This window comes from Chanos chanos, chromosome 12 (genome assembly GCF_902362185.1).
Source record: "Chanos chanos chromosome 12, fChaCha1.1, whole genome shotgun sequence".
NCBI classification, from domain to species: Eukaryota; Metazoa; Chordata; class Actinopteri; order Gonorynchiformes; family Chanidae; genus Chanos; species Chanos chanos.
The window spans coordinates 16566904-16583329 of NC_044506.1; the positions used below are offsets into that span (position 1 = coordinate 16566904).

General features: G+C 44.0%; 1 protein-coding gene across 1 annotated transcript in view; it reads left to right on the forward strand.

The window, feature by feature from the left end:
* gabbr2 (gamma-aminobutyric acid (GABA) B receptor, 2) overlaps positions 1–16426 on the forward strand; it is a 138088-nt gene that overhangs the window by 99734 nt on the left and 21928 nt on the right. The window contains exons 10-13 of the mRNA XM_030789450.1: positions 479–629; positions 1029–1161; positions 2087–2194; positions 6962–7084. Of these exons, the coding sequence (XP_030645310.1) occupies positions 479–629; positions 1029–1161; positions 2087–2194; positions 6962–7084 (515 nt within the window). The remainder of the gene's footprint in view (positions 1–478; positions 630–1028; positions 1162–2086; positions 2195–6961; positions 7085–16426) is intronic.

Sequence of the window (16426 nt, forward strand, 5' to 3'; positions counted from 1 at the left end):
AGTTCTGTGAAGTAAAGCAAAACGAGTCTGAGTGACGTGCCTTTGAATTGTTACGTTGCCAAAGTTTCATTATCCTCTGTTTGACCACCCAGTTTCTCAGGACCTTGGAAAGAATAAGACCCTTTAGATAAACCAGGCCATTGACTCAGTTTGATTTATTTGTGTTCCCTACTACTCCTCTGGAATGAATATGACGTCATTCATTTGAAAAAGAAAAAAAATCAAGTCAGCACATCACCTTAATGGCTTTTATCATTTTTTTTTTCATAACCTTGTCCAAAAAATGACTCTTTGTATTGGTTTTTGGATGGTACACGCTCTGTTTAGCTCTATAAACCTGTGTTTATATATATATATATATATGCATATTACGTATGACAGCCTGACGTCACTGTTAGAGAACATACAAGGAAACACTTCTACCAACGTTACCAAAACGTCTGTGAAGCTTCAGTCAGTTTGTATTCTGTTTAAACAGGGCTGGAACCCCCTAAGGACAGGACGTTTGTACGGCTCCAGCGTCGCCATATCAATGTTCCCCTCTACAGTATTTTATCAACCATCACTATACTGGGAATGCTCATGGCAGGAGCTTTTCTGTTCTTCAACATCAAAAATCGCAACCACAGGTAACTGCCGCACCCTACCGCCGTCACTGATGGATAGAGAGAGAGAGAGAGAAAGGGATGGGGGCGGGGGGGGGGGGGGGGTAGAGATGTGGATAAAGAGCAAGGTTTGAGAAAGAGATGAAGCAAGACATGTTAGAGTTTAAACAAATTCAATTCCCAAAGCAAAGCAAAACGTTAAACACCCATAAAAATGCACCATGAAAATTTAAAGGCACATGAAACACATCTCCTTTTTTTTTTTTTCTTTATATGTCCAAGCCAGGTTCTGTGTTCTGAAACTATGCCTAGAATACCCTTACAGATAGACTAAAACCATTTTAACCTTACTTGTCCTCTGTCCTCTTAATGTGGTTGTTTAGTTTGCACATGAGCAGTGATTATTCTCCTGTGTCCTCACAGACTCATCAAAATGTCCAGTCCTTACATGAACAACCTGATCATTCTTGGAGGAATGCTCTCCTACGCCTCCATTTTCTTGTTTGGCCTCGACGGATCCTTCGTGTCCGATAAAGAGTTTGAGACCCTCTGCACCGTGAGTAAACGAATGTGACTGTTTATTCACAATTCTTTGCGGTGTCAGTTCTCAACGCATTGATTAAATCATTCTCTGGTTCCTCCAGATCTGCATGAGCAGCTGAAACTCCTTTTAATTACAAAACTCCGATTACAGAAATAGCTACTATTCCCTAGAGGGATTCCCCAAATTGTGTTGAGCACTGCACCTGCGAAATGTCTCAGCAAGGTCTTGTTCTTCCATACAAGCAAGCATAGCTAGCACAGGATGCAGCAGTGTCATCAACCAGGTCTTATTCCTCTAGGATGTTTTCTTAATTAAGCAAGCTTTTAGTACAGCTCTCTCTTTCGTTCATAATGTGCACAGAATCCCATTGAAAGAGAGAGAGAAAATGAGAGAGAGAGAGAGAGGGAGAGAGAGAGAGAGATGGATGCTAGCTTTATTTCTCTGATGTAGAGACAAAGATGCTGCCTATCCACTGTGTTTTATTGTGCTCTCAGTAGCGCTCAGAGAGAAAAGGATAGATTGATGTTGGGAAGGAGGGGGCAGTGAGAGATGGAATGGTAATGCCCAGGGAGGTCTTGAGAGAAAAAGTCTTATCTTTTTTAATTCATACTATCTTGCTCATTTTGTCAGGGAGAAGCCTGAGGAAGACACTGCAGGATGTTGTTGCCTAATTCCTTTATCATTCTCTCTCTCTCTCTCTCTCTCTCTCTTTCCAGATGGGTTGTGGGGGATCTGTTGCACTTTCTTATTTCACTAGCAAGGCTATGTTAGGGGGGAGAAATTTATGCTGACACAGTTTTTCCAAAAAATTACGTGACATGTTTCATAACAATATAGTGCAGTGCAACATTATGAAGACTTAACAGCGAGAGATTTCGATTTTAATCTTCTTCCATTACAACTAAACGTGGGTAAAGACCGTCCTCTTCTCTGACAGGTCCGCACCTGGATCCTTATCGTCGGTTACACCACGGCATTCGGCGCGATGTTCGCCAAGACCTGGAGAGTGCACGCCATCTTCAAGAACGTAAAGATGAAGAAAAAGGTGAGGGATGTCTGTGCAAGCGGTTTGATCCTCTGGTACGCTGCTCCATGCATCAGGTCACAGCAATGGCTGTGTAATTATCCTGTATCAACAACGGAAACAAGTCGTCTTTTCCCCATTACGCAAGCTAAGGCAGTACTGTAGCAACCGCCTGTGCGGCAACCCCCATTACAGATTTCCCACACAGAACGAACAACGGTCGACGCAGGGGTTTTGGGGGTGTTTTTTTGTTGTTTTTTTTGTTTAAACCTGCGTTTATGGGCGATGGAGCGCGTGCACTAACACGGTAATTGCTGGCCTTGAAAGGCTGGGTAACGCCGAACTAAAGGAAAGGTCATCATTTCTTGAAAACCAGCCGGCTGTACAGCAACTTAGGGAGTGAGGGGTGGGGTGGGGGTAGGGTGTGTGTGGAGTGGAGTGGGGGGGGGGGGGTTGCTGAGGTGGTGTCGTCCATCCACAGTCAAACGAAGCAGTTGAGGTGGATGTGCCGGAGCGGAACACTGAGGGAACCGAATCATAATTAACCATCATCGCCACGAATACATCCTCGTATCTAAGGAGAGTGAGTCTGCAGAGCTGTTACAAATGTAGAGTGGCTTAAGTAGTGCTTGGTAATAGTTACTACACAGACATCAACCAAATTATGCAAGGATAAAAAAAAATGGTAAGATGGTGAGAGAGAAATACAGAGAGAAAAAGAGAGGGGGGGGGGATGTGAGAGAGAGAGAGAAATGTGAGAGAGCAACGGCAGGATTATCATTCGGCGAGACAGTGATTTAACGTGTGCACTCAGTGGAACGAAAGCATGCAAACCCTCCTTCTTGAGATATCTGACATTACTTTAAGATTGCTGACAGCTTTTAATCAAAGGAAGGCAAGGTTGTACAGTGGTCACCTAGGTGAAGTGAGTACTGTGTAAGAGAGAGAGAGCGAGCGAGAGAGAAAGGAAGAGAGAGAGAGAAGAGGAGAGAGAGAGAGAGAGGGAGAGAGAGAAAGGGAGAGAGGGAGAGGGAGAGGGAGAGAGAGAAAGGGAGAGAGGGAGAGAGAGAGAGGGAGGGAGGAAGAGAGAAGGAGGGAGGGAGAGAGAGAAAGTGAGAGAGGGAGAGGGAGAGAGAGAGAGAGAGAGAGAGAGAGAGAGAGAGAGAGAGAGGGAGTAAGGGGGAGGGGGGGGGTTGGTCCATTAATACGGAAGGTTTGCTGCTCTTGATTTTTTTAGCACTGGGCAATGTCTACACTCTCTGCCCTGACCTGGAAATTCTCTTCCATCTCTCTGGGTAGGACACCAGCTCAGGAGCACTCTCGGCAGGGATGAAGTTTTAATTTTAGATTTGTTAGTGACATTTTAGCTAGGGGTCTTCACAGGGAAACTATTATGTTGACTAAATGCCATTTCTTGCATTTTTACAATATTTAACATGACTCATAGCACTTCAATCCAATTACCAAAGATAATTTTTTAGAGGTTTAAGCATAAAGAAAAAAAACCAAAAAAAAAAACCAATTGTTTCCATTCTCTCTCTTGCTAACCAACAAGCATTAACATTGTTATGTAGATAGCTTGCTGTCTAGACTCTCCCAGTTGTTACTCTCACCCAGCATCATGATGACACAGTGAGTGAACAACATATTACGAGATAAAGGCATTGATTCATCACTGATATTTTGTTGAAAATATGCCACAATGTCTGTTTTTCTAGCTAAGCCCTGCGAAAACCTGATTGAGATAAATACACAAGAGATGAGTTTTGAATTCAGACAATGAGTGCGAAGATGTTGATTATGTAACTAAATAATAATCTGAGAGAAATGAATGGTAGCAGCAGTTACAGTGAATAGCTACTCTTACAGCCATGGGAAATTTTAAAATCACACAAGGGACAGACGGGGCTTGTGTAAGCTATTATCAGTGATCATTTGCTCTAGAAGGGAGAGCTGAACAGACAATGACTAATAGTTCTGGGCCGACTATTAGAACTAGTACTCAGAGATTCTGCATTGTTCTATGGATATAGGCTCTGCCTTAGTTTTCTTGAATGATGTAGTGAAAATAATACTTTAAAAAAAAGTGATAGTCACAGTTGCAGAGCAAGCTACTCCTATGAAAGAGGGATCGCACAAATATTGTGAGGAGCTAAAGGCTGGCTAGCATTTGATGTACCATAAAATGTATCATCCATAATACTGTTGCTAACCTTTTAGTGAACCACACACACACACACACACACACACACAGACTTGTCATTCAACATGTTATGTTGCTGTTCCATCTGATAGGAACAGTGCCTCTGCTTCCTCTATTTTGGCCTCTCTCTGTCTCACAAATTTCAGGCAACAGGACGGCGTGTGTTTGAGCACATTTGCAGGTACTTCCTGTCTAATTTTTTTTTTTACAACAGAGGAGACTGAGAGATGTGACACAATGTGCTTTTGTTGTACGAGTTATTATGTAAAAAGAGAAAGAAAAAAAAATCCCAAACCTGGCCAGCCCTTAGTTACAGTGCTCTTCTGCCCTCTTTTATTTTTAGAGCTTCCCATTCTGCTGAAGCGTGTGGGATGACAAGCCGCAGGAGAAAGTGTAGGAGAGCTGTCAGAGAGAAGAGGAGGAAGAGAGGAAGTGAGACAGGCATAGGGAAGGAGAGAGAGAGAGAGAGAGAGAGAGAGAGAGAGAGAGAGGTAGAGAGAGGGAGACTGTCTGAGTGATGTAGCCTCGATGAAAGAGACACAGAGAGGGGATTTGACAGAGATGGTGAGAGAGAGAAAAGCAAAGTGAATGGAGAATGGGTGAAAGAAAGAGAGGAGAGGATGGAGACAGGCAGAAGAGTGCAAGGGAGAGAGAGAGAGAGAGAGTGAATACTTCAGAATACTTGAGCTTACAGATGTCACCACCCTCAGATCTGTTATCAGACCAAGAGACAATCTGTCTCACCACACATACAAAGGTCCAAAGCTCCTGACTTAGAGGAAGAAAGTGAGAAATCGCGCTAAGTCTTTGTTTGTCTCTCTCTTTGGTGTGTTCAGCCAATTAGCACATCACACATCATGACATTCCATCAGCTCAGACTTAACAAACGCTCTGGCTAACAGGGTCTTAAATCAAGCCTTTAAATCTAAGCCCCTCTCCCTTGTCAATTGACCATCCAAAGTGAGCTGATTCTAGATCCATGCTAGTTGATTGAGTGCTGGTGCCCTCGTCAGCTAGAGTGATGGCTCTTGTCAGGGCTGGGGAGCCCAAGCGCCGTTTGCCGTCCCTTTATCAAGTCTGGAGGTGGAGCCCAGCATGCTGGCCTGCAGACAACCCCCTGCAAATCAGGGAGTGCTCAATACAGGTTTGAGCCACAGAGCAATCCTGACACTGCTCCTCACTCATTATACAGAGAGACTGAGTGCTAGCTAAGCACAGGGTCTGTCAGTCACAGGGAACGCCAGTCTGAGTTAGACTTACACATTAAGAGAGGGTAGAGGGAGGTACTGTAGCCAAACACAGAGACAAATACAGACAGACACACACACACACACAAATACTCACGTACATTTTATTATGGTGAACATCATCATAAATGCAAGCAGACTCTCATGTAGAATGTGCTTTAAAAAGGCAAAGTCATGCAGGGGGATGAATGGAATAGACGTGATGGATGGTTATGCGATTCTGAATGAGACAGAAGTTCAAACAGGCCACCAGTACACCAAATGTACTCTCACACTAATCTATCACGAGAGAGATGGGTTTATATGAATTTGGAATCAGTACATGTTGCCATAAAACAGACTCTTAATGGCATGTACCATTTCCAAAATTACACAGCCAAACATAAAATAGCTAATGCTTTTAGTCATAAAGCAGCAATATACATTATGCTGAGGCTTTACGATAATCCTAAAAATACTTGAAGCTTCAGTCCAGGGTTTTCACAGATGTTAAACTAACAATTCTGAGCTGAACATAGTGGGGGCGGGGGGCGGGGGGCGGGGCGGGGGGGGGGGGGGGTGTTAGGGTTTTAAATGCTCCTGCTAGTTTTTCGTTAGTTGCCTTTATATGACAGAGAGAATGGATATCAAAGTTATCCCAGAAATATACTTAGATAATGAGCACTCTACATAAAAATGTTTTCATCTTTTGACTTGTTAAAATACTTTATTTGTCCTCAGCGTGGCAGGGAACAAAGAAAATCTTTGTTAGCAAAGTGCTGATTAGCAAAGTGTTACAGTAGATTCTGTGTGTTTAGTTATTAGGGCAACTTTTAGCCTTTTGTTGCATGACTACTCTCTCTCTCTCTCTGTCTTCCTTGATGTATTTCCAGTGATACAAAAGGTTCTGGCCTGCCTTTATTTGGACAATTCTTATGCCATCAAAAGGCAACAGATCAAAACCAATTCTCAGTTCTATTCTGGACGACACAGCGGGGTGCCTCAAAGAAATCATTGCATTTAGACCATCTGATTCGTCTAAAGTAAACCTAAGGCCCCGTTCTCTGACCTTTGCTTTGATAGGTACTGTGCTTAGGTCAAACACCGTTTAGAAAAAAAAAAGAAAAGATCAGACAGGACCTGTGCTTTCATCCTGAAAAGTTCACAGTATAAGAGAGTCTTTCTCTTTTGAACTGACCAAGCGGCATCTATTGATGGTGTTTCTCTGCTGCTATATCTCTCTGTTTCTCTCTGTCTCTCCGTCTCTCTCTCTCTCTCTTATTCTCTCTTTGCTTTACTCTCTTCCACCACCTCATTCACTCCTATCCTTTTCCCTGTCTGTTTTTTTTCCTCTTCCAGATTATCAAAGACCAGAAGCTACTTATCATTGTGGGTGGGATGCTGCTGATTGATTTGTGCATCCTCATATGCTGGCAGATCGTGGATCCGCTGAAGAGAACAGTGGAAGAGTACAGTTTGGAGGTAGGTTCACAAGCTCGTACATTATCAGCGAAGATTCGTCACGCTTCATCAACCTCTGCTTTGATGTTTAGACTATTAAAATCTTACGAAGCTTCTTGGGGTTTCGGAAACACATGGTGCGAAAGCTAGCGAGCATTTTCCTGGATGTTCGCTTTATATTTAGTTCAGAAAGTGAGCCACCCCATCCCAGCAAACTCCCCAACTACACACCCCACCCCACCCCGCATTCCCCCCCCCCCTTTTAACGCCTTGTCCCTTTGCAATGCGAATGTAAGCCAGCTGGGTTTTGGGGCACTGGCAGGGACCATCGGAAAGAGACACTCAGATAAGCATCGCTCTCGCTGCCAAGTGAGGGGCAATGTGTGAAAGACGGAATCAAGCTCCAAGTTCGAGAATAGACCGGGCGGCGGGTTGACGTTTTGGATCACGGTTTGACACAGTCTTATGCCAGAGAGTGAGATCTCAGATGACTTAACACATTTAATTCACTCGTGACCGTTAAGATTGATGCTTCTCGTTTGTCTTTTGGGTGGGTGAATTTGTTTCAGTTTCGCTGGCTGATTTGATTATATGACTTCAGGTGGCTGTGATTCTATGGAGACCACTTATTTGAATGCTCTGATAGGATAGTTAGTTGACTGGCTCACTCTGCATTGCAGGTACTATAAAGGGAACTGCGTGTTTCACCATCTGGGTCTTGTAAATGGGTAAAAAAAAAACAATGCCGTAAAAAAGCATTATCAATGTAACTGATCCATTTTATCTATAATAAAAGAAGTGTTTTTTTATTAGATGGTCTCTAGTGGCCTGTACACACCCTTTGCACCTACATGACTCAGTAGATATTTTAAGGTTTTAAGTAGACCACTCATAGGCCTCCAGACTCCTCCATCTAGGCCAACATCTCCTCAAAGACCTTGTGCATCTACACTGGACCTAAAAAGCCAGCAGCATCAGATTATTTGTTGAAAGAGCCAAAGTAGTTGGGTCCCCCCCCCCCCCCCCCCCCCTCCCCAAATCAGTAGAAACCTTCAAAGCTTGTCAGAGACCCAGATAGAAGGAGGTCTGAAGACTGGCTGTCTGGAGCCTTTGAGGTTTTTTAAACTATGTTGGAACTGCCGTTTTGATGTTTGTTTGCTTACGGGAGATTGCAGAGGAGGGATGGTTGACACACTTAGACTTTGACCTTTTCTCTGACCTGCATGAAGGGGAATCTGCCTGAAATGCAAAGCAGCTCTGGCTCTGATGCATATAGTACTCTCTGGTTTAGTCATCCGGTGATTAAACTTACAAGTCCACAGGGGATTCCTGGTTTTACACAGCTCATGTATCAGTGTACGGGGATGCCGTAAAACAATCTATAGTGAGACAAGGCGTGAAATAAAACTAAAGCATATAGCCCCGTCTTCATCTCGCACAGCAAAGCCTTTCAAATCACCTCTGCCTAGCTTTTGCTTGCATTTCAACATATTTAGTAATGCTCCCAGTCATAATTGGTCACATGCTGGGTTTGTCCCATTACCCCTCTCTCCGGGCTGCACCAGCATGAGCCCAAAGGCCCAGAGGAGCTTAACTGGCACTCTCCCAAGTGCAGGACAGGGTATGTGTGTGTGTGTGTGGGGGGGGGGGCACCAGCATCAACAGGCGTCTCGGCTGACCGGGCTGTGCTGTCACTTAGATGGAATCATGGCTGTCTCCCCCCGGAGACCACCGGGTACAAGGATTAGCACAGATTGATTGGTGCAAGGCAAAGGCCCATTAACCTACCCATCACTCCAGGCCATTTAACATAGTTTTCATTGCCTCTTCCCCTCTGTCTCCTCTTATTCCCCTATCCTGTATTACTGTATACCATAGCTGCATGAGACACACAGCCCATGCTTACATAGCCCTTGCAATAAGAGGGGTAAAAATCCATATCATATAGCATCAGGACTGCTAAAAGAAGCCAAAAGAAGCAACTCTGTCAACCGTTGGCTATATGGAAGAAAGCACTGTCCTGCTACTTCTCAATTCTGACTTAACAAGTTAAGCATGAAACTGCAATATTAGCACCTCCATGGTGCAGATGTCTGACTTAAGGCAACCACAATCAAGAGGTGTAGGAACATTGTCTTCCTAAAACCCGAACACTAAAGACTAGTTTCCTTACTGGATATGACACTTCAGAATTACACGTTTACAACTCCTGAAACTGTTTTATTAATTCCCTGTTGTAAACTTTTCAAGAAGAATTGATGTGTCATACACACACACACACACACACACACATACAGCCCACACGGACTGATGCACTGTAGAATTAGTTGTAAATATGAATGTTAGTGATCATTATGGAGTAATTAATTACAGATTCACTGTGATTAGTTCAACAACAACAGTATCAGTTAATTAATCAGCAGCAGTTATAATGAAACAACATGCCTCACATTCAGATACATGGTTTCTTACGAGCTCCAACGCTGACCTTGAACTAGCTCAGTCAGAGTGTCGTGTTATATTCTAGACAGAAAAGTATGTCTTTCAACCTGTGTTGCTTTGTTTTGTTTTTTTGGTTTTTTTTTTTAGTTTTCCTCAATGATTCATCCAATGCACAGCTGTTTGTCATGTGTTTCTAGTCTGAAGGAAGTGAAGAACAATGGGCATTCACTCGTACAGCACATCGGATTCTCTTATGGGTTGTTTTCAGCAGCTGCTCTTTTTCTGATCTGCTGCATCATTTAACTTTGATTATGAGGTGAATGCAGTGTGTGTGTGTGTGTGTGTGTGTGTGTGTGTGTGTGTGTGTGTGTGTGCACGTGTGTCTGTGTGCGTGTGTGTGTGACTAAGTGTGCACGCATGTCTGGTTTGCTGTCTAGAAAAAAACATGTTGTTTTTGGTGCACCTGTGGGATCTATATGTACAGACGATGTCTGATAGTCTGATGCGGTAGTAGAGCCTGGCAGAGAGAGAGAGAGAGACAGGAGATAAATGAGAGAGAAGGAGGGGGCAAGACAGGTCGGCAGAGAGGCAGGGATGGTGACACAGAGAGAGGGAGATGGGATAGTAAGATTAAAAAAGAATGAGGTAACGTTGATGGAGAGCGGATGAGTGATGAATACCACCCCCCCCTCTCTCTTTCTATCTCTCTCTCTCTCTCTCTCGACCTTTCTCTTCCTTTCTCTTACTATGTTGCGACCAAATCATAATCCTTCTCTCCCCTTCAGTGTTTATCTCTCTTTTCTTCCCTCACAGGAGTTAACGAGAACGTATGCATGACGCTGTTTGGCAAACCCAAACCTTCTATCTGTCAGTGAATGACATTAGGCTTATGCTAGAGGAACAGTTAAGACACACCAAATGGATTCTGTGACACACAAGACACTCGTGTTGCAACTCCAGACATGCGGCAGAGGCCCATCCAGCGTTGGAGCTTTAGAGTTTCCCCGCTGTTCTGCAGAGATTTTCTCAGCAGGGACCAGTGCAAAGTCAATCTGCTCTGTTTGTGAAATTAGCGATCCAGATTCTGAGAGCAAAGCAAAAAAAAAAAAAAAACTGGGGAGGTTCTGAAGGGAAGGAAAAAAAAACCCCACCAAAAACTGGGCCATGTTTGCTGCATAGTCAAGTGAGTTTGAATCTTTTCATATTTTGTACGTGTGCACTGCTCCATAAAGAACACTGAACACTGGTGTATCATTCTCCATTGTGAAAGCTGAGAACAAAAGGATTGGATTGATTGCCAGTGTTCTACACATAATAGAACTGAAGAAGTCAATCTATTTTTTAATCGGTTGGATACCTGGATAACTTTGGGGACACTTTTAGAGATGCCCTATAAAGACATTATACTCCATATCTCTGCTATGAACTATAGCTTCAAAACTCACTACATGCATTCTTCTCGAACTCTAGCTCTAAACTTGATTAGGCTCTAAACGCATTCACACGCAGTGTTTTGTGAGATGGTGTGCTCAGATTTTAAGAGTAAATGTACTGGTGAGTACAGAATGCGGGATTGCATTTTAATATTCGAATGCCCTGCAAATTCGGGAAAACTCAGCAGGAGAAACCTGGAACTGCTCAAGGTATTGAATCACTAAGCGTTAACTGATGCTAAGGATAACCTGTAGCATGATTAAGCTTTATACAACCCGTGGTGTGTTGTTTCATGGTTTTTGTTTTATTATTATTATTATTATTATTCTAATCTTCTTTATCCGAGTAAAATCGAATATGTTTCTGCGGTGAAAACAGAGAGGTGTGCTCATGCATGTGAATCCATGCAAACTACGCGGGTAAGGGATCTCCCACAGATCTTCAGTGGAAAGCCTCATCCCCTACGCGGTGAAGGACAAAGTGTCGTGGGGCTGATTAGCATTCCGGTGGGTCCTCCTGTAGCACTCAAACGTTCTCCCGTGCCGACACTGCAGCAAGTGGCAGGGTGGCATTGCCATGGCAACGGCCATCGTACTCTGACAGCCATAAAGCAGCGACGACACCGCTGATCCTCGTGACAAGCGTAAAGAAAACGGTGGCATGGTGACATGCAAACACGCGCGCGCCTGCGCACGTAGACGAACATTTGAACGCGTATACGTACAGACAGTGAGTGACATCTAGTTTATACGTTCGCGCACACAGACGCGAAGACACATGTCAACACTTAAACCCACATACACTACCTCAAACGCATTGACGTTACCTCTTGTACAAAAGCAGACAAGCTGCGTACCAAGGCAGTTCTCTCTTTCGTCAAGGTGTCCACACACACACACACACACACACACACACACAGCTGCAATCTCTTTTTTTATCCTGTCATCCCTTCTTCCTTGCTTTTCAACGCTTCTCTCACCTGTGCATGAGTGTGCTGTCTGTGTGTCTGTCATGCGGTGGTGTGTGTGTTGACAGCACAGGCATTCAGCTGGAGCTTGCTGGAAAGCCAGGCACACCGCCATGACTCACCGCCTCCTTTGATGTGCAAATGCACTCTGTAAGATGGACCTTTAATACCCAGAGTAATTGGTCTGAACATGTAAACCCTCATTATCGGCTGCTGGAGACGCAAGATAAGGTCTAGAGTGGGCCAGGGTCTACCGTGGAGGTTGGCAGCACTGGCGCCAGAGTGTTCCGGTTTCTCAGCAGGAGAGCCCGCACCCCCCCACCCCCCACACACACCGCCATTTCCGTCCCCCCCCCACACACACACACACACGCACCCAGTGCAGCACACACATGTACACGCACGTACACACACACACACACATGCACACACACTCCCACAGGACAAGCAGAGTGGAGAGCAGAATGGAGGGCCAGCTTAGGAGAGAGAAAATCAACCTGGCGACCCAAGGGGGTTTTCACTCACACAGACATGGCACGTTGCCAATCTTTTTTTTTTCCCCATTATTTTTTTTCTCTCATTTTCTCCATCTCTTTTGTAGCAGGTTACGGCAGATATTCCCCATGACTGCTTCAAAGAGAGGGGGATTGAGAAGATAGGGCTGAGAAGAGATGTTGTGTGTGTGTGTGTGTGTGTGTGTGTGTGTGTCTGTGTCTGTGTGTGTGAGTGTGATGGAGCCTCTTGACTATTGCCTTTGACAAGATGGGCAGCTACACTCTGTCAGTCCTCTAAATCAAATGGGTGAAAGCGCCACAACCACACACACATACATAGACACACACACATACACATACACACACACACACACACATACACACACACACTATCTCTCTGTATTGTATCAATGACATCTGAAGGACATCTCAACATCTCTGCATTTCAGAACTGTATCATATTCTTGTGCTTATAGCAAAAGAAAAAAAAAGACACCATTTCAGAGTACACAATGTTCTCTGTCTATCATCTCATTGAAGAGTCGCAGATGTTGATTGACATAATGATAAATCAGTCTTTGAATGTAAGTTTGGTTTGACACGATGATAAATCAATCTTTGAATGTAAGCTTTGAGAATTAGTTTGAGCAACAATGTGAAATGACACATTGCCACTAAGGAAAACACTCTGTTACAAGTCTTATCATTTATGACCTCATAAACAGTGCTTCATATGGAACAGGCATGAAATGTTATGTTGTGACGCTCTCCCACTGACACTTCATTTAAATTAAGGATGACAAAGCGTATTGTTTTGAGGACTGTCACAACTCATAAGATAAGCTCAGCATGATAAACAGTTTGTGAGTGTGTGTGTGTGTGAGTGCGTCAGTGTGCGTGTGTGTGTGTGTGTGAGTGTGTCAGTGTGCCTGTGTGAGTGTGTCAGTGTGTATGTGTGTGTGTGTGTGTGTGTGTGTGTTTAGTAAATCCACTTGAGGATTCTTGGAGGACCCTTACATTAAATGGCTGTGGTCGTTGTCTAAATCAATGACTGTGCAAAGCGAGTCCAGTTGCTTTGGGATAAAACGGCCTGAATCGATCATGGTATGGAAAACAGAGAGAGAGAGAGAGAGAGAGAGAGAGAGAATACAGAGGGTCTTGCTCTAAATGACACTGTGACTGAGAGTGCTGCTTGATTATGGTGGAGATACATACTGCTGGCACCTACACTGCAGGCATAAACACCTCATGAATCTTAAACACTCGTGGTGACTATGATAAAATATAGCTCCAAATATAATATGGATAAAAATGATTGACCTCATATGGGGGGTTACGTTTGGTGGGCCTGACAAAATCTTGCGTGTGTGTCCGGACATGCGGAGATGTGTGATTTAGGGTATGGGAGCATAATGGAATGGATGAGGTGTAGTGTTATTGTCCTCTGCATGACATATAGTGGGACAGAACCTGTGCAGAATGTAGAATCATAGCCCAGCTGCTCTCTTTTGCTGCACTTCTCTCTCTCTCTCTCTCTCTCTCTCCCTCTCTCTTTCTTTCTGTCTCTCACTCTCTCTCACACACACACACGTTCACTTGTTCTCCTCTGATTCCATTGGTCTGGAGGATAGGCTCCGTCTCTCCCTGCTGTTGCTAGGCGACCACTGATTGAACATGAGGAGGATGCAATTTACCAATTAGAGGCGTTCCAAATGAAAAGTGGTGTCAAGAGTTCCCGTAGTTACCAGAGAGTATTGTCCACCCTGCCACTGCGCCGCGATGTACCTATCGACAGGCTGGTTCCCACCAGTGAGATGATGAGCTTATAAATGAACAAGAATCATGTCTGTGCTCGTACAACACCAGGGTTCTCACTATATTATATTTTTGGCAGTCCTAGCCTATCTGATTATGCACCGTGTGTTACAACGCTTCAGAGAAGCCAATGTCCTTTGCAAGTTCAAGACGTCTCTAAGTTATGGAGGCTTGGAGTATAGAGAGATGTGGCCAAATGGAGCAATTATTATATCACTGACTGGGTCATAAGTTGTCTAACCTTAGAATGTATTCATATTCACTGCTCACTGTTCACAGTGTGTGTGTGTGTGTGTGTGTGTGTGTGTGTGCGATCATGGAGATTTACATTTTAAGATTTACATTTACATATGTTCAGTGGATGCAGTGTAAAATATGTTAAATTATGTGGCATTTTGTTTTTTGGAACTAAGGCTTCCATTTAAACTTTGAAGTTCCACAAGTCTGTCAGTATAACAGACTACATTACCTTTTGCCTTGACAAAGCTCACAATGTCAAATTAGAATGGAAAATAGCCAAGCATGAAATGATGTTGACTCTTAAATATGTCTAAGGAGACAGAGTACACAGCTGACATTTAACAGAGACGACATTTGTATCGGCATTAAACACTTGATACTGGTGATGAAACAGTCGCAAATATTTGTGTTTACATCACGCTTCTCGTAATGAGTTAATTCCTTGGTGTGTTACTCCAGACTGAAGGAAACGTGTGAAACAGATCGTTTTAGCAACACGTACACCAGACAGGAAAGATGAATACAGCACAAACACAGAGCCGAGATACGTGAAGTCGCTTTCTTGTGAGAGGAGTAATTACTCTTACACATTACACAGTACACGTTAAGACTTAATGCACCTGTATTTTCACACCGCTGTAGAATTATTCTCCAAATTAAGGATTCATTTGTGTGAAATGGAAGTAGCATGTGCTCTCTGGACCGTAAAGAGATCCAAGGGAGAGAGGGCAGTGAATGTTCTCAGTAGGTCATATTCATGAGGGGGTGGGGTTAATATGACACAGAAGGGATCTCTATCCCTCCCCCTTTGTCTGTGTGTCCCAAACAAGACATATACTACATTCAGTGGGAGATATTCATTACTGGGCTTCCACCACAGAAAGGCCATTTGCTTATATATGAGTCAAAGGCACCTCAGGAACACTGTTGTAATGCAGTGCAATACATTATTTTGTGTTTGTATTGTTTTCAGGTACTAACTAATGAATGTGTGATTTCAGTCCATAGCACCAGGGCCAGCTTCTGTTACACTGAGATTATGGTGCTAAATCAACAACTGGTAATTAATATAGTTGTATTATTATATTGTAAAGCATTATGCAGTTTCAAAAACACACGATTACAAGGTAATCATGTGATCTTGAGATATAAAGTATAAGAATTTAATTTTTCAGACACTAGAGTGAGTTGGCTCAGTGCTTTTAATATTTCTAAGTGTATTTTTCAATGCTGTGCAACACCCTGGGTATGGCGTGTTTTAAGGGGAATGTACAAGGACGAAGGCACAGAGGACTCACAGTGTGTGTGTGTGTGTGTGTGCGCGTGTGTGTGTGTGTGCGCGTGAGTGCGTGTGTGTGTGTGTGTGTGCGTGAGGATGTGATCAGGTCAGTTACACAGAGGTGATTATTGAAACCGCATTGCACAAACACGCACACATACACAAACGCGCGCGCGCACACGCACACACACTCACACACTAGTGTTCATTAGACGTGGCAGAGCAAGGGCAGGAGGGAGAGCTGGATTGTGCCACCTTCCATTCTGACAGGTTTTGCTTGCTCTGCAGAGCCCGGGCAAAGAATCCAAATGTCACAAACAAGGGGGCTGTTTCACAGAGTCCTTGAACAAACAGCATCACTCCAGGTTAGCCATTGTACCATTAGGTTCAGAGGATGCCAAGAGGACGTGACAATAGCAACTGAATGGTTTGAGTTCTTGGGAGCAGTGGAGATGTCCTCCAATGATCCCTGTTGCTGTGACAGGGGACCAGGCGGGGGATTTGTTGCCTCGTCACGGCTGGAAAACGTCACAGCCTCTTAATGGTGACATCGTTCACCTCCTCTTCGCACCTAGGGGACGCGGGGCTCCGTCGCCTGAAGCTGGGCTAATTAAACTCCTCTAGCTGCGGGCAGGGTGCCAAACCCACCTGCTCAGAACTGGACCAGGATGAGTGACTCAAACAGCTGGTGA